The following is a 27286-nucleotide window of genomic DNA, read 5'->3' as shown; positions in this document are numbered from 1 at the left end:
AAATCACTTACAAATGATACACCGCGAGAAGAGAGGGAGAATACAGAGTTGTAGTCACAAAGATCACATACAAATGATACACCGCGAGAAGAGAGGGAGAATACAGAGTTGTAGTCACAAAGATCACTTACAAATGATACACCGCGAGAAGAGAGGGAGAATACAGAGTTGTAGTCACAAAAATCACTTACAAATGATACACCGCGAGAAGAGAGGGAGAATACAGAGTTGTAGTCACAAAAATCACTTACAAATGATGCACCGCGAGAAGAGAGGGAGAATACAGAGTTGTAGTCACAAAAATCACTTACAAATAATACACCGGGAGAAGAGAGGGAGAATACAGAGTTGTAGCCACAAAAATCACTTACAAATGATAGACCGCGAGAAGAGAGGGAGAACACAGAGTTGTAGTCACAAAAATTACTTACAAATGATACACCGCGAGAAGAGAGGGAGAATACAGAGTTGTAGTCACAAAAATCACTTACAAATGATACACCGCGAGAAGAGAGGGAGAATACAGAGTTGTAGTCACAAGAATCACTTACAAATGATAGACCGCGAGAAGAGAGGGAGAACACAGAGTTGTAGTCACAAGAATCACTTACAAATGATACACCATAAGAAGAGAGAAAGAATACAGAGTTGTAGTCAAAAAAATCACTTACAAATGATACACCGTGAGAAGAGAGGGAGAATACAGAGTTGTAGTCACAAAAATCACTTACAAATGATACACCGCGAGAAGAGAGGGAGAATACAGAGTTGTAGTCACAAGAATCACTTACAAATGATAGACCGCGAGAAGAGAGGGAGAATACAGAGTTGTAGTCACAAGAATCACTTACAAATGATACACCATAAGAAGAGAGAAAGAATACAGAGTTGTAGTCACAAAAATCACTTCCAAATGATACACCGCGAGAAGAGAGGGAGAATACAGAGTTGTAGTCACAAAAATCACTTACAAATGATACACCACAAGAAGAGAGGGAGAATACAGAGTTATAGTCACAAAAATCACTTACAAATGATACACCACAAGAAGAGAGGGAGAATACAGAGTTATAGTCACAAAAATCACTTACAAATGATAGACCGCGAGAAGAGAGGGAGAATACAGAGCTGTAGTCACAAAAATCACTTACAAATGATACACCGCGAGAAGAGAGGGAGAATACAGAGTTGTATTCACAAAAATCCCTTACAAATTATACACCGCGAGAAGAGAGGGAGAATACAGAGTTGTAGTCACAAAAATCTCTTACAAATGATACACCGCGAGAAGAGAGGGAGAATACAGAGTTGTAGTCACAAAAATCACTTACAAATGATAGACCACAAGAAGAGAGGGAGAATACAGAGTTGTAGTCACAAAAATCACTTACAAATGATACACCACGAGAAAAGAGGGAGAATACAGAGTTGTAGTCACAAAAATCACTTACAAATGATACACCGCGAGAAGAGAGGGAGAATACAGAGTTGTAGTCACAAAAATCACTTACAAATGATAGACCGCAAGAAGAGAGGGAGAATACAGAGTTGTAGTCACAAAAATCACTTACAAATGATACACCACGAGAAAAGAGGGAGAATACAGAGTTGTAGTCACAAAAATCACTTACAAATGATAGACCGCGAGAAGAGAGGGAGAATACAGAGTTGTTGTCACAAAAATCACTTACAAATGATACACCGCAAGATGAGAGGGAGAATACAGAGTTGTTGTCACAAAAATCACTTACAAATGATACACCACGAGAAAAGAGGGAGAATACAGAGTTGTAGTCACAAAAATCACATACAAATGATAGACCGCGAGAAGAGAGGGAGAATACAGAGTTGTTGTCACAAAAATCACTTACAAATGATACACCGCAAGATGAGAGGGAGAATACAGAGTTGTAGTCACAAAAATCACTTACAAATGATAGACCGCGAGAAGAGAGGGAGAATACAGAGTTGTAGTCACAAAAATCACTTACAAATGATACACCGTGAGAAGAGAGGGAGAATACAGAGTTGTTGTCACAAAAATCACTTACAAATGATACACCGTGAGAAGAGAGGGAGAATACAGAGTTGTTGTCACAAAAATCACTTACAAATGATAGACCGCGAGAAGAGAGGGAGAATACAGAGCCAGTAATGATATCATATAAGAATACCAAACAGGTACAGTCACAATTGTTCAACTTGGTTGTTGTTGAATCTTGTAGGGTCACTCTGGCCTGATGCTTGGAAGCCTTCCTTTCCATTCAATATGTTGCTGCACCCCCAACTCTCTCCCCCCTCCCAGGAAACCTGCTCTCAGGGAGGCCGAGGTACAAAGGGCCGAGTTCTGTCTTCGGCAGTCCTTCGAAAATATGTTTCTGGTTGTTTGACAGACACATCTATCTCTGTGGTCTCCTTATCCCATAGAGAAACACCTGAAACAACAAGAAGAGCTAATTTAATCTAGACTGCAATGGTGCTACGCAGAGCTTTAAATGGGAAAAATAAGTGCAGGTACTCGCCAAATTGAGCTAGGGATTGGGGCAAGGGGCGGAGCTGAGGGCAGGCATGATTATATAAAGACACTACTGCCGTCTGTCAAGTAATCATTTTGCCCTTGAATTACTCTTATCAATAGTCTCAAATTGCCCGCATATGCAAATCTCCTCTGCACATATGGGCATGGCATATGCATACCATTCATACGTGTCTCCTACTCTGCCCCTTTCAACTGTGTAAGCCGCCCATTACATTTAAAGGGACGTTAGTTACCGCAGTTTCAGCATACACCAAATCACATGATAAATGTATGAACATAAAGTGGTTAACTTCTGACAAAAAAATTGAATAAAGTCTAAACAATGTCTTAATCTTTAGTTTCTGCATTTTTTAGGTCTCGCCTATGCAGCGCGCATGCGCTGCATGGGGAAAGAGAGCTGTAGCCATTGATTACCTTTTTCAGGCTGAAACGTGCACTCGTTCCATTGCCCTCAATGGCAACGCCTGCATGTACGGCGATTCCCTTGCGGAATCGCGCTTTGGCAACATATGTTTGTAATTAACTTACAAACACATGGTGCCCCTCCTCTCTCCCGCAAGGGAATTGAACAGGCCCCATCCTCTCTCCCTCACCCCAGCTGCCAGCGCAAAGTCACAAACTTTTCTTCAGAACTTTGAAAGCTTTGCAATGTTCTGAAATGTTAAACTGCAAAGAATAAAACATACGTTATGCAACAAAAATGCAAGCCAAATATTCTGCAACATCTGATCTTGACTCGCAGCGATAAGCGCCTTAATTGCTAATGAACGTTTGTCCTTTTTGATGTAACTCTTGATTTTACACTCCCAAGCCTGAGTAAAACCAGGAGGAACACATATGACCAGTCTGGAAAAGCATGCATGCACCAGATGGGACGTTCTATGTGGGGTATTGCTGAGGTGCAAGGAAACGTGCAAATCAGATTGAAGGTTACAGCTAGCTGGCATCTGGCTTCAGAGAGACGCAGCAGTGGCACTGGGACAACTCGTCTCCATATGGTTGTGAGCCTGTCCCTGGCACACGCTCTTATGTCAGCACATGGAGACATCTGGAAGTACAGGAGTGTAAAAGAGGTTACCCGAGCAACTGGGTGCCCCCCACCAGGAGCCCGCTGCTAGCAGCGCCAAGCCACTGCTCTGCGCATGAAAGCAAGTGCTGTCACCACTGAGGGATGAAGTGATACGGTTCGATGAATCCACACATCTTCTTTGTGACCTCTGAGACAAAGGTTGCATGAGTGACAGCCTAGGAGCTGATAGAATGCCTGCTGAAGGAACGAGATAAGGCACAAGGCACCACACCACAAGGTGTCATACCAATGGTAAAAGTCAGGTGGTGCTGTCCTTTCTGAGGTCACTATTCAGCCATGATTAGTGTATTTTTCTGCCACATTTGTGCCCTGGGTCTGTTGTCTTTTTGTTTCTACTTACCTATTCCGCCAACTTCGTCTTTGGTTTTGTTCTTTCACTTTTACTCTCTCTGTCTTTTCTCTAATTTTCTTCATATTAATCTCCTGCTTCTCTTCTCCCAGCGCAGATCCTTCTTTGTTTGTACTTTAACAGACGCTGACCTGAGAGAAGACTAAGAGGAAGAGACAGACGACCACTGGACGGAAGAGTGGTGGCGTCCACCGGAGGAAGCTGAAGAGCGGCCGCAACTCAGGAAAGTTGAGGCAGAGCCGGTGAGTGACGTGAGTCCCGGGGACACAGGATTACTATCTGCGAGGGAGGAGGGGTGGGGAAATAGCTTAAAGTAAACACGGGCACTGTTGAGTTCTCTTTGGGAAGACGCCAAACGAATCCTGACCGGAGTTGAGTGGCAAGTCCTCCTTTGTTTTTGGTTTGTTTTCTTTGATTCTTTTCCCTCCTCACCAAAACCTGAATATCGTTATCGACCCACTAGCTGTAGACTTGACTTTCTGTGAATGTTCCAACACAGTTACAGACTATATTCCTCATGCACTACCGGGTGTAGGTGAAGGGTTAGTTTTGGGATCACAGCAGCACTGACGCCTCCATTTTCTTTCCTCTTTGCGAGCCTCCGGGTGAAGCTAGCACAACGGACGAGGCAACACCCCAAGCCTTAGACAGAGGCCCAGAGGAAGAAGGAGCTGAACAACCATATGAATGCTACCCATCTGAGAGAAAGAAGACCAGCCTCGAGGAAAGACTTTCAAACCCTGTTGTAAAACCCAAAACTGTTACTGCTGACAATAAAACCACCACTGTCAGACAATATATTCAGCCTCCATGTCTATACATCCGCCCCGCGCTTCCACACTATGTTACTGGTTGAATCTCCTGAGCGTTGGATGTTACTCAACAGAGTATCTGCACCCCCCATGGGAGGAACCACTTTTGTAATAATACATTAAGGCTGAAACCCACCAAGGTATTTCTTCCAATGGCGGATGCTGCAACTTTGGTGGACAACGCTCCTGTGCACTGCTGGTTAATCCTTCATAAGATGAATTTTCAACAGATGCCTTGTGAGAGGGAGTAAGTCTGCCAGCATGGGGGGTGGGAAATTCACCAACCCAAGTCAAAAAGCGGCTGTTTGTTGTGTAATTAAAAACAAGATACAGGGGTTTACTGTCATTTCAGTAATCCCATTTTGGCCACATCCAGTAGGGCGACGATAAGCTTAGCTGCCCGTCTCTCCATGTAAGACAGGATAAACCTTTCTAATTCAGAATTTGCTTTAATATATGAAAGTATGGGTTTTCTCAATGCATCAAGATATATTTCAAATACAGGCACATTGGACATGGAAGGTGAGGGGGTAATATGGCCAACTAGAGCATGGGCGTCAATTCACTAAAATGCTAAGGGTAGTGGGACGGGACATCAAAGGAAATGACCTCACATCAGGGCCTATTTCAAAGTGGAATACTCTGCTAAAACAGTTTCCATTGTTTGAAGGGTGAAAATGAATGATTAGGAGTAAAATAAAGTTATGCACAAATGCCGCTAAATTTCCATATTTGTGCCGCTAAATTTCCATAGTTGTGCCGCTAAATTTGCCAATCCATGCCGCTATATCCTGGGGGGTCTGGCCATGACTCAGGCATGGTATCACAAAGGCAGTACCAGGGGTCTCAAGGGGCGAGCCGGGGGTCGCAACTTCAACCCTTGGTGACCCCTAAATGACATGCATTTTATCAAAGACACTAGTATCAAAGAAAAAAGAAATCTCCATTTAAACTTCTTTAACTATAAAGAAGCCAAAACTATTATTTTTAACAATCCGTTTGAACAAGGCACTTCATGGTGGGAGCTCAAGCTATCTGGCGGAAAAACTTAAGTTCTACCTCCCCAGCAGATTGAGTCGTTCAGAGGGTAAAGGGATGCCTGCTGTCCCCCGCTATAGAAAACTTCGAACAGGAGGCAAAACCTTTGCTTATCTGGGACCTAAATAGTGGAACCCATTGCCCGTGGAGCTGCGTGAGTGCTCCAATCTCCTCCTCTTTAGGAAACTCCTAAAGACCAAACTTTTCCATTACAGATGACTTTGACCTTTCATACTCCTCTTCTGCAGAGCGGAGATACCCCTTCGGGGGTGATTCCGGCGCTTTATAAATCCCATACACATACAAATCCTTTTCGAGGGCATCCCTTGGACTGAAGCTAGCATTGGTACTCCCCACCTCACATGTTCACTGTTCACACGTCAGAGGTCACTCAACTCAGTAGGAACAGAATGGAAAACAGTCCCAGACACTGCTTCAGCCGTTGGTCACTCTGAGGCCCATCTCAAGCTGACCCTGCGCATTGCACGCCTCCAGAACCTGTTTGTAACGGACGTAGGGTCATGACAGCCCATTTAAGGTGGTCAGAGCATGGCCTCGTTTGGCCACCATTTGCCATTTCTCAAACTGATACAAAAGGGGGTGGTGATGGATGGAGCATTTTACTTTGTCTTCGAATTATCACATATTCTTTGATTCACTTCACAAACATTTGTACTGCTTTACCTTGGTTAGACTTGGCCCTTTTTGTCAGGTTCACCCCTGAACTTTTTGCCTTTCAATATTACATAACGGCAGTGATTTCTGATCTCTGCGCTCTTTAGCACTGTGGCCCAGTGTGTAGTGCATGCGCTGTCTGAGTTGGCCTGCCCTTCCATAGGAATGCATGGGGGATATGTGTGTCCATGGTAGTTCCTGATGTGTGGGGATTTAGATACAGAGACATAAAGTAATCTATATACCTAATCAAGTGACTTAAGGTGAACCTATTCGCTTTATTTACACGTGAGTTAGGGTGCTTTTTCTTTTCATAATCAAGTGATGGTTTTCAGTGGTGGTGTCGCTTTAGAAATTGGTTTCGATTGTTCCGATATTGTGCAAGGCGGCAGGAGTGGTGCCGATGTGGTGATCGAGCAAGGAATGGATTCAATACAGGTGCCAGTGTTCAGGCAAAACGAGGGCGACCTTCCTCAGTCATTCCTATACAGTGGTGATGGCTGTTCAAGTGATGCCAGCACCACTGTATAGGACAGAAAAAGTTTGTTTGCCTTAAAAAGCCCTTCTATGTTCGTAATCTACCTTCTGTATTTGATCTGTTAGTGTTTGGGCACAGGCTTGTGTACCACACTGGTAAACTGTTGAAGGTATTCTCTCTGTATGGATTATTTGTTCATTGAGTAAACTTAAAGACCTCTGGCCGGCTGGACATGTCGCTCTAAAAATAGATTTGATTCTGTCTATATTCATTGCCTCATATATTCTTGAATGCATGGGACCGCTGTTGTTCTAAAAAGTATGTTCCCCGAGGTCCCCTGCTGACTGAATTGGGGTCCCTTGTTGTTGTTAATATAGTGGTGGCAATAGGGGCTTGTACATATGCCCCTTTGAGTTTTGTCTGGAATAGGTTCACATTTATTTTGAGGGCAAAGACATTGTGTTTGTTCAGGGATGTCTGTCAACAAAATATTCCCCTTTGGGTGAATATGAGAGTAAACCACAGTTTTATATCAAACATACACATATACATACAATAAGGAGCAATAAATGATTAACATGAATCAGACATACAAAAGACCTTGTACATTTTATTCAAATAGAAAACAAATTCAAAAACAGTACATTGTCAGAATAAAAATTCATAATAAAATGTGGGACAGTGCATAGGGAAAATGATTCCAATTAAAAAGCAGAGAAAGCCACCAGTATTACAATAGCATGTGATTAAGTTACTCCAGGTTTGTAAATTCCACAATTTTGTGGGAGTTTCTTATCTCTTGTAGCCTAGCTCCCCTCCACCAGAATAGAGCATCAACGCGTTTCGGTTTATGGCACATATGCTTCCAAAGCCAAAAAACCTTCTTCAGGAAATAAAATTATAATATCCCACAGAACCACAATGTCTTTGTGGAATTCAAAACAAGTGTTGTCATGAATACGACCACTTCTATTACTCCACCACCTTCTGGGTGTGTCTTAGGATAGTAGGAAAATGCACATAAAACTATGCTGCATCATAATGTTGAAAGACGGCAAAAAGTCATGTCTTCAAGATAAGCCTTCCTCCCGGTCAGACCGCCCGCAGTCTGCAGGTCAGATGGGCGAAGTAGCAACGTGGGGTTCAGTGTCTGTCTGAGGTGGTTCACATCTATTTTGAGGGCAAAGACATTGTGTTTGTTCAGGGATGAACATCGACCTGGCATCTTTCGGTACAGCCTGAGCCTTGGGGGAGTCTCACCGTACCCTCAGGGTTGAATATGGTGCTGCCTGGACCCGTTCCGGCATGAAGTCTCTCTCTCTCTCAATCAATGGTCAATGCCCAGGATGGACGTAGGGCTCTGACCACTGATTGCATCTTATGCTTTCAGAATCGAAGGGGCATTTCAAGGCACGAGACCTAACTGGACTATATGAGTCGGGATGCAAAATACGTCCATTATGTCAATAGTCCGTGAGCATTTGCGTCCTCCGAATCTCATGTTTGGTTTAAGAATCTAGGGGCATATCATTGAGGAAGAGTGGTAAACAACGCTAAGGGCACTTAGCGTGATTCTGTTTATCGGCATCTAACGCTGAATTACATCGCCTAGTTAGCAGCATATTATCATCCTTTGCGAACAGGCGATTTAATTCCAGCGATAGACAGCGAGAAACAGAAACATCACCTGAAATCCAGAGATGATAATGGAGATGTTTGCTGATAGGGGAGTGTGGTCGTAACATGGCGATATTTAACATAACATAAAAGCAAATGATGAAAGGAAATAAAATGATAAAATTATGAAGGGAAACAGTTATAGTGTTTATGACACCCATGGAATAACGTCCAATCCAAACAAGCACTGAAAGTGTGTTTGCATAAACATGATTCTCATACGTCCATGACACGTTAACAGAACAGAAGAACATGCTATAAATGTGGATTTGAGGGAATCAGAGTCCAAACCTTGTTGTATCAATAACATGTTTTCATACAGAAATGAAAGGGGTTTCTGCATTGGAAGACACAGGATCACAGTAGCTCCAACATTCAAAAGACATGTGCAGGAGCCAAACCTTTCAGTGCAGGACACTCAACTCTGGAACAAACCGCCCTCCTCTACCCCTTCCCTTGGGAACCTCCTGACATTTAAGAAAGCGCTGATACCCTGGCTTTAACCCTCTAGGTTGGAATTTACTTCTTTTTTGTGGCGTACAGTGACCGCGCCAGGACACCTCTGTAGGTATCCGCTGTGCTGATGTTCTGAGACAACCGAGGTCGACACAAAGGATGACTGCTCTTTTTCTTTCCGTGATGACACACTTCCGACTCTTAGCACACTCTAATTGTATCATCTAAGCTCCATAAAGAGAAGAAGGGGTACAATGTTTGTGTGGAGAATGAATGCCGGAATGTATAAATGCTGTTGAAGGTTTCGGCATTGAAGAACGACACATTGCCGCTTTTGTGGTCCAGGTAAACACCAACCTTCTTGGGCTTTTTCTTGATGGCCAGCGGCGTTGGGGGGGAGGTGAGCGCAGTGTATATTCCACCATTCAGCTGCAGCAGCCACATCCCCTCGCTGGGCGACAGCTCAATTTTTCCCTTCCTTTCGAGAGTACTTTGGACGACCCCTACGGTCCACCCAGTGCTGTTGTCCACCTCAATCTCCCAGTAATGCTTCCCTGAGCAGTATCCCTCTGAACCCAGCACATAGAGGCGAGTATCGAAACGCTCAGGACTGTCTGGTAAGTCTGTCTGTCTGTTTCCACGCGTCACTGTCTTGGAGTCCTTTGAAATGTGAAGTTCAGGGTGAGCTGTGTTTGGGTCCATCAGAACTTTCACTGGAAATGAAAGAGTTAAAGATGGTTTCAGTCAAAGACTACAGACAAAAAGAATTGCATTTAAAGCTACAGGAGGAAGAGACAGGGAGAGGAAAGGAGACGCCTACTTCATCATACACCAGGTCTACACAGAAGAGAGCGGAAGAAAGACACATCTTGACCACAGACAAGATGGAAACAACAGGAGACAGCACAGAGCCTTAACATGGGCTGAAGTACACCTCAGTCAGGGTGGAAACCTCAGGAGACAGCACAGAGCCATAACATGGACTGAAGTACACCTCAGTCAAGATGGAAACCCCAGGAGACAGCACAGAGCCTTAACATGGGCTGAAGTACACCTCAGTCAGGGTGGAAACCACAGGAGACAGCATAGAGCCTTAAAATGGGCTGAGGTACACCTCAGCCAATATGGAAACCACAGGAGACAGCACAGAGCCTTAACATGGGCTGAAGTACACCTCAGTCACGGTGGAAACCACAGGAGACAGCACAGAGCCTTAACATGGGCTGAAGTACACCTCAGTCAGGGTGGAAACCACAGGAGACAGCACAGAGCCTTAACATGGGCTGAAGTACACCTCAGTCAGGGTGGAAACCACAGGAGACAGCACAGAGCCTTAACATGGACTGAAGTACACCTCAGTCAGGGTGGAAACCACAGGAGACAGCACAGAGCCTTAACATGGGCTGAAGTACACCTCAGTCAGGGTGGAAACCTCAGGAGACAGCACAGAGCCATAACATGGACTGAAGTACACCTCAGTCAAGATGGAAACCCCAGGAGACAGCACAGAGCCTTAACATGGGCTGAAGTACACCTCAGTCAGGGTGGAAACCACAGGAGACAGCATAGAGCCTTAACATGGGCTGAGGTACACCTCAGCCAATATGGAAACCACAGGAGACAGCACAGAGCCTTAACATGGGCTGAAGTACACCTCAGTCACAGTGGAAACCACAGGAGACAGCACAGAGCCTTAACATGGGCTGAAGTACACCTCAGTCAGGGTGGAAACCACAAGAGACAGCACAGAGCCTTAACATGGGCTGAAGTACACCTCAGTCAGGGTGGAAACCACAGGAGACAGCACAGAGCCTTAACATGGACTGAAGTACACCTCAGTCAGGGTGGAAACCACAGGAGACAGCACAGAGCCTTAACATGGGCTGAAGTACACCTCAGTCAGGGTGGAAACCACAGGAGACAGCACAGAGCCTTAACATGGACTGAAGTACACCTCAGTCAGGGTGGAAACCCCAGGAGACAGCACAGAGCCTTAACATGGGCTGAAGTACACCTCAGTCAAGATGGAAACCACAGGAGACAGCACAGAGCCTTAACATGGGCTGAAGTACACCTCAGTCAGGGTGGAAACCACAGGAGACAGCACAGAGCCTTAACATGGACTGAAGTACACCTCAGTCAGGGTGGAAACCCCAGGAGACAGCACAGAGCCTTAAGATGGGTTAAAGTACACCTCAGTCAGGGTGGACACCACAGGAGACAGCACAGAGCCTTACCATGGACTGAAGTACACCTCAGTCAGGGTGGAAACCACAGGAGACAGCACAGAGCCTTCACATGGGCTGAAGTACACCTCAGTCAGGGTGGAAACCACAGGAGACAGCACAGAGCCTTAAGATGGGTTAAAGTACACCTCAGTCAGGGTGGACACCACAGGAGACAGCACAGAGCCTTAACATGGACTGAAGTACACCCCAGTCAGGGTGGAAACAACAGGAGACAGCACAGAGCCTTAACATGGACTGAAGTACACCTCAGTCAAGATGGAAACCACAGGAGACAGCACAGAGCCTTAACATGGGCTGAAGTACACCTCAGTCAGGGTGGAAACCACAGGAGACACCACAGAGCCTTAACATGGACTGAAGTACACCTCAGTCAGGGTGGAAACCCCAGGAGACAGCACAGAGCCTTAACATGGGCTGAAGTACACCTCAGTCAAGATGGAAACCACAGGAGACAGCACAGAGCCTTAACATGGGCTGAAGTACACCTCAGTCAGGGTGGAAACCACAGGAGACAGCACAGAGCCTTAACATGGACTGAAGTACACCTCAGTCAGGGTGGAAACCCCAGGAGACAGCACAGAGCCTTAAGATGGGTTAAAGTACACCTCAGTCAGGGTGGACACCACAGGAGACAGCACAGAGCCTTACCATGGACTGAAGTACACCTCAGTCAGGGTGGAAACCACAGGAGACAGCACAGAGCCTTCACATGGGCTGAAGTACACCTCAGTCAGGGTGGAAACCACAGGAGACAGCACAGAGCCTTCACATGGGCTGAAGTACACCTCAGTCAGGGTGGAAACCTCAGGAGACAGCACAGAGCCATAACATGGACTGAAGTACACCTCAGTCAAGATGGAAACCCCAGGAGACAGCACAGAGCCTTAACATGGGCTGAAGTACACCTCAGTCAGGGTGGAAACCACAGGAGACAGCATAGAGCCTTAAAATGGGCTGAGGTACACCTCAGCCAATATGGAAACCACAGGAGACAGCACAGAGCCTTAACATGGGCTGAAGTACACCTCAGTCACGGTGGAAACCACAGGAGACAGCACAGAGCCTTAACATGGGCTGAAGTACACCTCAGTCAGGGTGGAAACCACAGGAGACAGCACAGAGCCTTAACATGGGCTGAAGTACACCTCAGTCAGGGTGGAAACCACAGGAGACAGCACAGAGCCTTAACATGGACTGAAGTACACCTCAGTCAGGGTGGAAACCACAGGAGACAGCACAGAGCCTTAACATGGGCTGAAGTACACCTCAGTCAGGGTGGAAACCTCAGGAGACAGCACAGAGCCATAACATGGACTGAAGTACACCTCAGTCAAGATGGAAACCCCAGGAGACAGCACAGAGCCTTAACATGGGCTGAAGTACACCTCAGTCAGGGTGGAAACCACAGGAGACAGCATAGAGCCTTAACATGGGCTGAGGTACACCTCAGCCAATATGGAAACCACAGGAGACAGCACAGAGCCTTAACATGGGCTGAAGTACACCTCAGTCACAGTGGAAACCACAGGAGACAGCACAGAGCCTTAACATGGGCTGAAGTACACCTCAGTCAGGGTGGAAACCACAAGAGACAGCACAGAGCCTTAACATGGGCTGAAGTACACCTCAGTCAGGGTGGAAACCACAGGAGACAGCACAGAGCCTTAACATGGACTGAAGTACACCTCAGTCAGGGTGGAAACCACAGGAGACAGCACAGAGCCTTAACATGGGCTGAAGTACACCTCAGTCAGGGTGGAAACCACAGGAGACAGCACAGAGCCTTAACATGGACTGAAGTACACCTCAGTCAGGGTGGAAACCCCAGGAGACAGCACAGAGCCTTAACATGGGCTGAAGTACACCTCAGTCAAGATGGAAACCACAGGAGACAGCACAGAGCCTTAACATGGGCTGAAGTACACCTCAGTCAGGGTGGAAACCACAGGAGACAGCACAGAGCCTTAACATGGACTGAAGTACACCTCAGTCAGGGTGGAAACCCCAGGAGACAGCACAGAGCCTTAAGATGGGTTAAAGTACACCTCAGTCAGGGTGGACACCACAGGAGACAGCACAGAGCCTTACCATGGACTGAAGTACACCTCAGTCAGGGTGGAAACCACAGGAGACAGCACAGAGCCTTCACATGGGCTGAAGTACACCTCAGTCAGGGTGGAAACCACAGGAGACAGCACAGAGCCTTAAGATGGGTTAAAGTACACCTCAGTCAGGGTGGACACCACAGGAGACAGCACAGAGCCTTAACATGGACTGAAGTACACCCCAGTCAGGGTGGAAACAACAGGAGACAGCACAGAGCCTTAACATGGACTGAAGTACACCTCAGTCAAGATGGAAACCACAGGAGACAGCACAGAGCCTTAACATGGGCTGAAGTACACCTCAGTCAGGGTGGAAACCACAGGAGACACCACAGAGCCTTAACATGGACTGAAGTACACCTCAGTCAGGGTGGAAACCCCAGGAGACAGCACAGAGCCTTAACATGGGCTGAAGTACACCTCAGTCAAGATGGAAACCACAGGAGACAGCACAGAGCCTTAACATGGGCTGAAGTACACCTCAGTCAGGGTGGAAACCACAGGAGACAGCACAGAGCCTTAACATGGACTGAAGTACACCTCAGTCAGGGTGGAAACCCCAGGAGACAGCACAGAGCCTTAAGATGGGTTAAAGTACACCTCAGTCAGGGTGGACACCACAGGAGACAGCACAGAGCCTTACCATGGACTGAAGTACACCTCAGTCAGGGTGGAAACCACAGGAGACAGCACAGAGCCTTCACATGGGCTGAAGTACACCTCAGTCAGGGTGGAAACCACAGGAGACAGCACAGAGCCTTAAGATGGGTTAAAGTACACCTCAGTCAGGGTGGACACCACAGGAGACAGCACAGAGCCTTAACATGGACTGAAGTACACCTCAGTCAGGGTGGATACCACAGGAGGCAGCACAGAGCCTTAACATGGACTGAAGTACACCTCAGTCAAGATGGAAACCACAGGAGACAGCACAGAGCCTTAACATGGGCTGAAGTACACCTCAGTCAAGATGGAAACCACAGGAGACACCACAGAGCCTTTACATGGGCTGAAGTACACCTCAGTCAGGGTGGAAACCACAGGAGACAGCACAGAGCCTTAACATGGGCTGAAGTACACCTCAGTCAAGATGGAAACCACAGGAGACAGCACAGCGCCTTAACATGGGCTGAAGTACACCTCAGTCAAGGTGGAAACCACAGGAGACAGCACAGAGCCTTAACATGGACTGAAGTACACCTCGGTCAGGGTGGAAACCCCAGGAGACAGCACAGAGCCTTAACATGGGCTGAAGTACACCTCAGTCAGGGTGGAAACCACAGGAGACAGCCCAGAGCCTTAACATGGACTGAAGTACACCTCAGTCAGGGTGGAAACCACAGGAGACAGCACAGAGCCTTAACATGGGCTGAAGTACACCTCAGTCAAGATGGAAACCACAGGAGACAGCACAGAGCCTTAACATGGGCTGAAGTACACCTCAGTCATGGTGGAAACCACAGGAGACAGCACAGAGCCTTAACATGGACTGAAGTACACCTCAGTCAGGGTGGAAACCCCAGGAGACAGCACAGAGCCTTAACATGGGCTGAAGTACACCTCAGTCAGGGTGGAAACCACAGGAGACAGCACAGAGCTTTAACATGGGCTGAAGTACACCTCAGTCAGGGTGGAAACCACAGGAGACAGCACAGAGCCTTACCATGGACTGAAGTACACCTCAGTCAGGGTGGAAACCCCAGGAGACAGTACAGAGCCTTAACATGGGCTGAAGTACAGAGCCTTAACATGGGCTGAAGTACGCCTCAGTCAGAGTGGAAACCACAGGAGACAGCACAGAGCCTTAAGATGGGCTGAAGTACACCTCAGTCAAGATGGAAACCACAGGAGACAGCACAGAGCCTGAACATGGGCTGAAGTACACCTCAGTCAAGATGGAAACCACAGGAGACAGCACAGAGCCTTAACATGGACTGAAGTACACCTCAGTCAGGGTGGAAACCACAGGAGACAGCACAGAGCCTTAACATGGACTGAAGTACACCTCAGTCAAGATGGAAACCACAGGAGACAGCACAGAGCCTTAACATGGACTGAAGTACACCTCAGTCAGAGTGGAAACCACAGGAGACAGCACAGAGCCTTAACATGGACTGAAGTACACCTCAGTCAAGATGGAAACCACAGGAGACAGCACAGAGCCTTAACATGGGCTGAAGTATACCTCAGTCAGGGTGGAAACCACAGGAGACAGCACAGAGCCTTGAAATGGGCTGAAGTACACCTCAGTCAAGATGGAAACCACAGGAGACAGCACAGAGCCTTAACATGGGCTGAAGTACACCACAGTCAAGATGGAAACCACAGGAGACAGCACAGAACCATAAGATGGGCTGAAGTACACCTCAGTCAAGATGGAAACCACAGGAGACAGCACAGAGCCTTAACATGGGCTGCAGTACGCCTCAGTCAGGGTGGAAACCACAGCAGACAGCACAGAGCCTTAACATGGGCTGAAGTACACCTCAGTCAAGATGGAAACCACAGGAGACAGCACAGAGCCTTAACATGCACTGAAGTACACCTCAGTCAGGGTGGAAACCACAGGAGACAGCACAGAGCCTTAACATGGGCTGAAGTACACCACAGTCAAGATGGAAACCACAGGAGACAGCACAGAGCCTTAACATGGGCTGAAGTACACCTCAGTCAGGGTGGAAACCACAGGAGACAGCACAGAGCCTTCAGATGGACTGAAGTACACCTCAGTCAGGGTGGAAACCACAGGAGACAGCACAGAGCCTTAACATGGACTGAAGTACACCTCAGTCAGGGTGGAAACCACAGGAGACAGCACAGAGCCTTAAGATGGACTGAAGTACACCTCAGTCAGGGTGGAAACCAGGGGAGACAGCACAGAGCCTTAACATGGGCTGAAGTACACCTCAGTGAAGATGGAAACCCCAGGAGACAGCACAGAGCCTTAACATGGACTGAAGTACACCTCAGTCAGGGTGGAAACCCCAGGAGACAGCACAGAGCCTTAACATGGACTGAAGTACACCTCAGTTAGAGTGGAAACCACAGGAGACGGCACAGAGCCTTAACATGGGCTGAAGTACACCTCAGTCAAGATGGAAACCACAGGAGACGCACAGAGCCTTAACATGGGCTGAAGTACACCTCAGCCAAGATGGAAACCACAGGAGACAGCACAGAGCCTTAACATGGACTGAAGTACACCTCAGTCAAGATGGAAACCACAGGAGACAGCACATAGCCTTAACATGGGCTGAAGTACACCTCAGTCAAGATGGAAACCACAGGAGACAGCACAGAGCCTTAACATGGGCTGAAGTACACCTCAGCCAATATGGAAACCACAGGAGACAGCACAGAGCCTTAACATGGGCTGAAGTACACCTCAGTCAAGATGGAAACCACAGGAGACAGCACAGAGCCTTAACATGGGCTGAAGTACACCTCAGTCAGGGTGGAAACCACAGGAGACAGCACAGAGCCTTAACATGGGCTGAAGTACACCTCAGTCAAGATGGAATCCACAGGAGACAGCACAGAGCCTTAACATGGGCTGAAGTACACCTCAGTCAAGATGGAAACCACAGGAGACAGCACAGAGCCTTAACATGGACTGAAGTACACCTCAGTCAGGGTGGAAACCACAGGAGACAGCACAGAGCCTTAACATGGACTGAAGTACACCTCAGTCAAGATGGAAACCACAGGAGACAGCACAGAGCCTTAACATGGCCTGAAGTACACCTCAGTCAAGATGGAAACCACAGGAGACAGCACAGAGCCTTAACATGGACTGAAGTACACCTCAGTCAGGGTGGAAACCACAGGAGACAGCACAGAGCCTTAACATGGGCTGAAGTACACCTCAGTCAGGGTGGAAACCAGGGAAGACAGCACAGAGCCATAAGATGGGCTGAAGGACACCTCAGCCAAGATGGAAACCACAGGAGACAGCACAGAGCCTTAACATGGGCTGAAGTACACCTCAGTCAAGGTGGAACCCACAGGAGACAGCACAGAGCCTTAACATGGGCTGAAGTTCATCTCAGTCAAGATGGAAACCACAGGAGACAGCACAGAGCCTTAACATGGGCTGAAGTACACCTCAGTCAGGGTGGAAACCACAGGAGACAGCACAGAGCCTTAACATGGGCTGAAATACACCTCAGTCAAGATGGAAACCACAGGAGACAGCACAGAGCCTTAACATGGGCTGAAGTACACCTCAGTCAGGGTGGAAACCACAGGAGACAGCACAGAGCCTTAACATGGGCTGAAGTACACCTCAGTCATGATGGAAACCACACGAGACAGCACAGAGCCTTAACATGGACTGAAGAACACCTCAGTCAGGGTGGATACCACAGGAGGAAGCACAGAGCCTTAACATGGACTGAAGTACACCTCAGTCAAGATGGAAACCACAGGAGACAGCACAGAGCCTTAACATGGGCTGAAGTACACCTCAGTCAAGATGGAAACCACAGGAGACACCACAGAGCTTTAACATGGGCTGAAGTACACCTCAGTCAGGGTGGAAACCACAGGAGACAGCACAGAGCCTTAACATGGGCTGAAGTACACCTCAGTCAAGATGGAAACCACAGGAGACAGCACAGCGCCTTAACATGGGCTGAAGTACACCTCAGTCAGGGTGGAAACCACAGGAGACAGCACAGAGCCTTAACATGGACTGAAGTACACCTCAGTCAGGGTGGAAACCCCAGGAGACAGCACAGCGCCTTAACATGGGCTGAAGTACACCTCAGTCAGGGTGGAAACCACAGGAGACAGCCCAGAGCCTTAACATGGACTGAAGTACACCTCAGTCAGGGTGGAAACCACAGGAGACAGCACAGAGCCTTAACATGGGCTGAAGTACACCTCAGTCAAGATGGAAACCACAGGAGACAGCACAGAGCCTTAAGATGGGCTGAAGTACACCTCAGTCAGGGTGGAAACCACAGGAGACAGCACAGAGCCTTACCATGGACTGAAGTACACCTCAGTCAGGGTGGAAACCACAGGAGACAGCACAGAGCCTTCACATGGGCTGAAGTACACCTCAGTCAGGGTGGAAACCACAGGAGACAGCACAGAGCCTTAAGATGGGTTAAAGTACACCTCAGTCAGGGTGGACACCACAGGAGACAGCACAGAGCCTTAACATGGACTGAAGTACACCTCAGTCAAGATGGAAACCACAGGAGACAGCACAGAGCCTTAACATGGGCTGAAGTACACCTGAGTCAAGATGGAAACCACAGGAGACACCACAGAGCTTTAACATGGGCTGAAGTATACCTCAGTCAGGGTGGAAACCACAGGAGACAGCACAGAGCCTTAACATGGGCTGAAGTACACCTCAGTCAAGATGGAAACCACAGGAGACAGCACAGCGCCTTAACATGGGCTGAAGTACACCTCAGTCAGGGTGGAAACCAAAGGAGACAGCACAGAGCCTTAACATGGACTGAAGTACACCTCAGTCAGGGTGGAAACCCCAGGAGACAGCACAGAGCCTTAACATGGGCTGAAGTACACCTCAGTCAGGGTGGAAACCACAGGAGACAGCCCAGAGCCTTAACATGGACTGAAGTACACCTCAGTCAGGGTGGAAACCACAGGAGACAGCACAGAGCCTTAACATGGGCTGAAGTACACCTCAGTCAAGATGGAAACCACAGGAGACAGCACAGAGCCTTAACATGGGCTGAAGTACACCTCAGTCAGGGTAGAAACCACAGGAGACAGCACAGAGCCTTAACATGGACTGAAGTACACCTCAGTCAGGGTGGAAACCCCAGGAGACAGCACAGAGCCTTAACATGGGCTGAAGTACACCTCAGTCAGGGTGGAAACCACAGGAGACAGCACAGAGCTTTAACATGGGCTGAAGTACACCTCAGTCAGGGTGGAAACCACAGGAGACAGCACAGAGCCTTACCATGGACTGAAGTACACCTCAGTCAGGGTGGAAACCCCAGGAGACAGCACAGAGCCTTAACATGGGCTGAAGTACACCTCAGTCAGGGTGGAAACCACAGGAGACAGCACAGAGCTTTAACATGGGCTGAAGTACACCTCAGTCAGGGTGGAAACCACAGGAGACAGCACAGAGCCTTAACATGGGCTGAAGTACAGAGCCTTAACATGGGCTGAAGTACGCCTCAGTCAGAGTGGAAACCACAGGAGACAGCACAGAGCCTTAAGATGGGCTGAAGTACACCTCAGTCAAGATGGAAACCACAGGAGACAGCACAGAGCCTCAACATGGGCTGAAGTACACCTCAGTCAAGATGGAAACCACAGGAGACAGCACAGAGCCTTAACATGGACTGAAGTACACCTCAGTCAGGGTGGAAACCACAGGAGACAGCACAGAGCCTTAACATGGACTGAAGTACACCTCAGTCAAGATGGAAACCACAGGAGACAGCACAGAGCCTTAACATGGACTGAAGTACACCTCAGTCAGAGTGGAAACCACAGGAGACAGCACAGAGCCGTAACATGGACTGAAGTACACCTCAGTCAAGATGGAAACCACAGGAGACAGCACAGAGCCTTAACATGGGCTGAAGTATACCTCAGTCAGGGTGGAAACCACAGGAGACAGCACAGAGCCTTAACATGGGCTGAAGTACACCTCAGTCAAGATGGAAACCACAGGAGACAGCACAGAGCCTTAACATGGGCTGAAGTACACCACAGTCAAGATGGAAACCACAGGAGACAGCACAGAACCATAAGATGGGCTGAAGTACACCTCAGTCAAGATGGAAACCACAGGAGACAGCACAGAGCCTTAACATGGGCTGCAGTACGCCTCAGTCAGGGTGGAAACCACAGGAGACAGCACAGAGCCTTAACATGGGCTGAAGTACACCTCAGTCAAGATGGAAACCACAGGAGACAGCACAGAGCCTTAACATGGACTGAAGTACACCTCAGTCAGGGTGGAAACCACAGGAGACAGCACAGAGCCTTAACATGGACTGAAGTACACCTCAGTCAAGATGGAAACCACAGGAGACAGCACAGAGCCTTAACATGGGCTGAAGTACACCTCAGTCAAGATGGAAACCACAGGAGACAGCACAGAGCCTTAACATGGACTGAAGTACACCTCAGTCAGGGTGGAAACCACAGGAGACAGCACAGAGCCTTAACATGGACTGAAGTACACCTCAGTCAGGGTGGAAACCACATGAGACAGCACAGAGCCTTAACATGGGCTGAAGTACACCTCAGTCAGGGTGGAAACCAGGGAAGACAGCACAGAGCCATAAGATGGGCTGAAGGACACCTCAGCCAAGATGGAAACCACAGGAGACAGCACAGAGCCTTAACATGGGCTGAAGTACACCTCAGTCAAGATGGAAACCACAGGAGACAGCACAGAGCCTTAACATGGGCTGAAGTTCATCTCAGTCAAGATGGAAACCACAGGAGACAGCACAGAGCCTTAAGATGGACTGAAGTACACCTCAGTCAGGGTGGAAACCACAGGAGACAGCACAGAGCCTTAACATGGACTGAAGTACACCTCAGTCAGGGTGGAAACCACAGGAGACAGCATAGAGCCTTAAGATGGACTGAAGTACACCTCAGTCAGGGTGGAAACCAGGGGAGACAGCACAGAGCCTTAACATGGGCTGAAGTACACCTCAGTGAAGATGGAAACCCCAGGAGACAGCACAGAGCCTTAACATGGACTGAAGTACACCTCAGTCAGGGTGGAAACCCCAGGAGACAGCACAGAGCCTTAACATGGACTGAAGTACACCTCAGTCAGAGTGGAAACCACAGGAGACGGCACAGAGCCTTAACATGGGCTGAAGTACACCTCAGCCAAGATGGAAACCACAGGAGACAGCACAGAGCTTTAACATGGGCTGAAGTACACCTCAGTCAGGGTGGAAACCACAGGAGACAGCACAGAGCCTTAACATGGGCTGAAGTACAGAGCCTTAACATGGGCTGAAGTACGCCTCAGTCAGAGTGGAAACCACAGGAGACAGCACAGAGCCTTAAGATGGGCTGAAGTACACCTCAGTCAAGATGGAAACCACAGGAGACAGCACAGAGCCTCAACATGGGCTGAAGTACACCTCAGTCAAGATGGAAACCACAGGAGACAGCACAGAGCCTTAACATGGACTGAAGTACACCTCAGTCAGGGTGGAAACCCCAGGAGACAGCACAGAGCCTTAACATGGGCTGAAGTACACCTCAGTCAAGATGGAAACCACAGGAGACAGCACAGAGCCTTAACATGGGCTGAAGTACACCTCAGTCAGGGTGGAAACCACAGGAGACAGCACAGAGCCTTAACATGGACTGAAGTACACCTCAGTCAGGGTGGAAACCCCAGGAGACAGCACAGAGCCTTAAGATGGGTTAAAGTACACCTCAGTCAGGGTGGACACCACAGGAGACAGCACAGAGCCTTACCATGGACTGAAGTACACCTCAGTCAGGGTGGAAACCACAGGAGACAGCACAGAGCCTTCACATGGGCTGAAGTACACCTCAGTCAGGGTGGAAACCACAGGAGACAGCACAGAGCCTTAAGATGGGTTAAAGTACACCTCAGTCAGGGTGGACACCACAGGAGACAGCACAGAGCCTTAACATGGACTGAAGTACACCTCAGTCAGGGTGGATACCACAGGAGGCAGCACAGAGCCTTAACATGGACTGAAGTACACCTCAGTCAAGATGGAAACCACAGGAGACAGCACAGAGCCTTAACATGGGCTGAAGTACACCTCAGTCAAGATGGAAACCACAGGAGACACCACAGAGCCTTTACATGGGCTGAAGTACACCTCAGTCAGGGTGGAAACCACAGGAGACAGCACAGAGCCTTAACATGGGCTGAAGTACACCTCAGTCAAGATGGAAACCACAGGAGACAGCACAGCGCCTTAACATGGGCTGAAGTACACCTCAGTCAAGGTGGAAACCACAGGAGACAGCACAGAGCCTTAACATGGACTGAAGTACACCTCGGTCAGGGTGGAAACCCCAGGAGACAGCACAGAGCCTTAACATGGGCTGAAGTACACCTCAGTCAGGGTGGAAACCACAGGAGACAGCACAGAGCTTTAACATGGGCTGAAGTACACCTCAGTCAGGGTGGAAACCACAGGAGACAGCACAGAGCCTTAACATGGGCTGAAGTACAGAGCCTTAACATGGGCTGAAGTACGCCTCAGTCAGAGTGGAAACCACAGGAGACAGCACAGAGCCTTAAGATGGGCTGAAGTACACCTCAGTCAAGATGGAAACCACAGGAGACAGCACAGAGCCTCAACATGGGCTGAAGTACACCTCAGTCAAGATGGAAACCACAGGAGACAGCACAGAGCCTTAACATGGACTGAAGTACACCTCAGTCAGGGTGGAAACCCCAGGAGACAGCACAGAGCCTTAACATGGGCTGAAGTACACCTCAGTCAAGATGGAAACCACAGGAGACAGCACAGAGCCTTAACATGGGCTGAAGTACACCTCAGTCAGGGTGGAAACCACAGGAGACAGCACAGAGCCTTAACATGGACTGAAGTACACCTCAGTCAGGGTGGAAACCCCAGGAGACAGCACAGAGCCTTAAGATGGGTTAAAGTACACCTCAGTCAGGGTGGACACCACAGGAGACAGCACAGAGCCTTACCATGGACTGAAGTACACCTCAGTCAGGGTGGAAACCACAGGAGACAGCACAGAGCCTTCACATGGGCTGAAGTACACCTCAGTCAGGGTGGAAACCACAGGAGACAGCACAGAGCCTTAAGATGGGTTAAAGTACACCTCAGTCAGGGTGGACACCACAGGAGACAGCACAGAGCCTTAACATGGACTGAAGTACACCTCAGTCAGGGTGGATACCACAGGAGGCAGCACAGAGCCTTAACATGGACTGAAGTACACCTCAGTCAAGATGGAAACCACAGGAGACAGCACAGAGCCTTAACATGGGCTGAAGTACACCTCAGTCAAGATGGAAACCACAGGAGACACCACAGAGCCTTTACATGGGCTGAAGTACACCTCAGTCAGGGTGGAAACCACAGGAGACAGCACAGAGCCTTAACATGGGCTGAAGTACACCTCAGTCAAGATGGAAACCACAGGAGACAGCACAGCGCCTTAACATGGGCTGAAGTACACCTCAGTCAAGGTGGAAACCACAGGAGACAGCACAGAGCCTTAACATGGACTGAAGTACACCTCGGTCAGGGTGGAAACCCCAGGAGACAGCACAGAGCCTTAACATGGGCTGAAGTACACCTCAGTCAGGGTGGAAACCACAGGAGACAGCCCAGAGCCTTAACATGGACTGAAGTACACCTCAGTCAGGGTGGAAACCACAGGAGACAGCACAGAGCCTTAACATGGGCTGAAGTACACCTCAGTCAAGATGGAAACCACAGGAGACAGCACAGAGCCTTAACATGGGCTGAAGTACACCTCAGTCAGGGTGGAAACCACAGGAGACAGCACTGAGCCTTAACATGGACTGAAGTACACCTCAGTCAGGGTGGATACCCCAGGAGACAGCACAGAGCCTTAACATGGGCTGAAGTACACCTCAGTCAGGGTGGAAACCACAGGAGACAGCACAGAGCTTTAACATGGGCTGAAGTACACCTCAGTCAGGGTGGAAACCACAGGAGACAGCACAGAGCCTTACCATGGACTGAAGTACACCTCAGTCAGGGTGGAAACCCCAGGAGACAGTACAGAGCCTTAACATGGGCTGAAGTACAGAGCCTTAACATGGGCTGAAGTACGCCTCAGTCAGAGTGGAAACCACAGGAGACAGCACAGAGCCTTAAGATGGGCTGAAGTACACCTCAGTCAAGATGGAAACCACAGGAGACAGCACAGAGCCTGAACATGGGCTGAAGTACACCTCAGTCAAGATGGAAACCACAGGAGACAGCACAGAGCCTTAACATGGACTGAAGTACACCTCAGTCAGGGTGGAAACCACAGGAGACAGCACAGAGCCTTAACATGGACTGAAGTACACCTCAGTCAAGATGGAAACCACAGGAGACAGCACAGAGCCTTAACATGGACTGAAGTACACCTCAGTCAGAGTGGAAACCACAGGAGACAGCACAGAGCCTTAACATGGACTGAAGTACACCTCAGTCAAGATGGAAACCACAGGAGACAGCACAGAGCCTTAACATGGGCTGAAGTATACCTCAGTCAGGGTGGAAACCACAGGAGACAGCACAGAGCCTTGAAATGGGCTGAAGTACACCTCAGTCAAGATGGAAACCACAGGAGACAGCACAGAGCCTTAACATGGGCTGAAGTACACCACAGTCAAGATGGAAACCACAGGAGACAGCACAGAACCATAAGATGGGCTGAAGTACACCTCAGTCAAGATGGAAACCACAGGAGACAGCACAGAGCCTTAACATGGGCTGCAGTACGCCTCAGTCAGGGTGGAAACCACAGCAGACAGCACAGAGCCTTAACATGGGCTGAAGTACACCTCAGTCAAGATGGAAACCACAGGAGACAGCACAGAGCCTTAACATGCACTGAAGTACACCTCAGTCAGGGTGGAAACCACAGGAGACAGCACAGAGCCTTAACATGGGCTGAAGTACACCACAGTCAAGATGGAAAACACAGGAGACAGCACAGAGCCTTAACATGGGCTGAAGTACACCTCAGTCAGGGTGGAAACCACAGGAGACAGCACAGAGCCTTCAGATGGACTGAAGTACACCTCAGTCAGGGTGGAAACCACAGGAGACAGCACAGAGCCTTAACATGGACTGAAGTACACCTCAGTCAGGGTGGAAACCACAGGAGACAGCACAGAGCCTTAAGATGGACTGAAGTACACCTCAGTCAGGGTGGAAACCAGGGGAGACAGCACAGAGCCTTAACATGGGCTGAAGTACACCTCAGTGAAGATGGAAACCCCAGGAGACAGCACAGAGCCTTAACATGGACTGAAGTACACCTCAGTCAGGGTGGAAACCCCAGGAGACAGCACAGAGCCTTAACATGGACTGAAGTACACCTCAGTTAGAGTGGAAACCACAGGAGACGGCACAGAGCCTTAACATGGGCTGAAGTACACCTCAGTCAATATGGAAACCACAGGAGACGCACAGAGCCTTAACATGGGCTGAAGTACACCTCAGCCAAGATGGAAACCACAGGAGACAGCACAGAGCCTTAACATGGACTGAAGTACACCTCAGTCAAGATGGAAACCACAGGAGACAGCACAGAGCCTTAACATGGGCTGAAGTACACCTCAGCCAATATGGAAACCACAGGAGACAGCACAGAGCCTTAACATGGGCTGAAGTACACCTCAGCCAATATGGAAACCACAGGAGACAGCACAGAGCCTTAACATGGGCTGAAGTACACCTCAGTCAGGGTGGAAACCACAGGAGACAGCACAGAGCCTTAACATGGGCTGAAGTACAGAGCCTTAACATGGGCTGAAGTACGCCTCAGTCAGAGTGGAAACCACAGGAGACAGCACAGAGCCTTAAGATGGGCTGAAGTACACCTCAGTCAAGATGGAAACCACAGGAGACAGCACAGAGCCTCAACATGGGATGAAGTACACCTCAGTCAAGATGGAAACCACAGGAGACAGCACAGAGCCTTAACATGGACTGAAGTACACCTCAGTCAGGGTGGAAACCACAGGAGACAGCACAGAGCCTTGACATGGGCTGAAGAACACCTCAGTCAGGGTGGACACCACAGGAGACAGCACAGAGCCTTAACACGGGTGTTAGTATGAGCAGCCTGCTCCCGAATTAATATGCATGAGCCAGGAGAATGCGTGGCAATTGCATATTCAATGGTCTTACCAGTGACGTATAATACAGAAAGATAGAATCCTACCTAAGACTGCATGGCATCATTACAGACGGCAGACCCTGAATGCCCACACCCAGGAATTACTAGTTTGTTTCCTAAAAAAACGAGCTGCGGTAATGACACTGGAAAGGGGAATGGCGCCGCAGAGAAGCAAGATGGCGGGTAGGTGAGCGGTCCAATCTGTCGCTCCCATTGTCTCACTATATCACAGTGGTCTTGAGTGGATGAGCGTCTAAGAAGATACAAGGCACTGCCACAAGGGTCTGGGGTCAAACATACTCGGAACTGATGCAGTAAAAGTGGTCGCAAATTGTGCCCTGTCTTGTATTGAATTGATTCTGATTTTGCGAACCGACTTATGTATTAATAGGTCAACTTGCAAAATCAGCATTCATCAGGGATTGGAATCCACCCAAACTCAATAATATGCAAGACATGGGTTGCAAATTGCACCCTCCTCTAATTGGTTACAATCAGAGGGATGGTGGCCTGATGAGGTCAATAGACCAGTATGTGTGTGGTTACTTTTAAATAAAGCAATATTTTTTTAATGCTGTCCATTTTCATAAAAGACAAATTACATGCATTGAAAATATATAACAAAACGTTTATAAAACATTTTTATGAGTAAAAAGTGATTCTATTGACCACTGTCTAATCCTTAAAGATGGTTTCACCCACTGTGGGTTGCACCACCAGAGATCATTAATACAAATATCAATAAAGAATGTCCATGAATTTTTGTTTCATTTTTTGTCTCTTCTTTATTCAATTTTCATTAGGCAGCCAACGCGTTTCGTCCAAAAGAACTTCATCATGAAAATTGAATAAAGAAGAGACAAAAAATGAAACAACAATTCATGGACATTCTTTATTGATATTTGTATTAATGATCTCTGGTGCTGCAACCCACAGTGGGTGGAACTTTCA

The 27286-nt window shown here is 48.3% G+C and overlaps 1 protein-coding gene across 1 annotated transcript in view; it reads right to left on the bottom strand.

The window, feature by feature from the left end:
* Positions 1-7579: 7579 nt before the first annotated feature.
* Positions 7580-27286, bottom strand: part of LOC147725206 (butyrophilin subfamily 2 member A1-like) — a 140398-nt gene continuing 120691 nt past the window's right edge. The window contains exon 7 of the mRNA XM_086966548.1: positions 7580-9827. Within this exon, the coding sequence (XP_086822674.1) occupies positions 9316-9827 (512 nt within the window). The 3' untranslated portion in view covers positions 7580-9315. The remainder of the gene's footprint in view (positions 9828-27286) is intronic.

The sequence above is a fragment of the Lissotriton vulgaris genome, chromosome 4_1 (genome assembly GCF_964263255.1).
Source record: "Lissotriton vulgaris chromosome 4_1, aLisVul1.2, whole genome shotgun sequence".
Taxonomy (NCBI): domain Eukaryota; kingdom Metazoa; phylum Chordata; class Amphibia; order Caudata; family Salamandridae; genus Lissotriton; species Lissotriton vulgaris.
The sequence above is the reverse complement of the archived record's forward strand: the minus strand, read 5'-3'. Positions and strand labels throughout refer to the sequence as shown.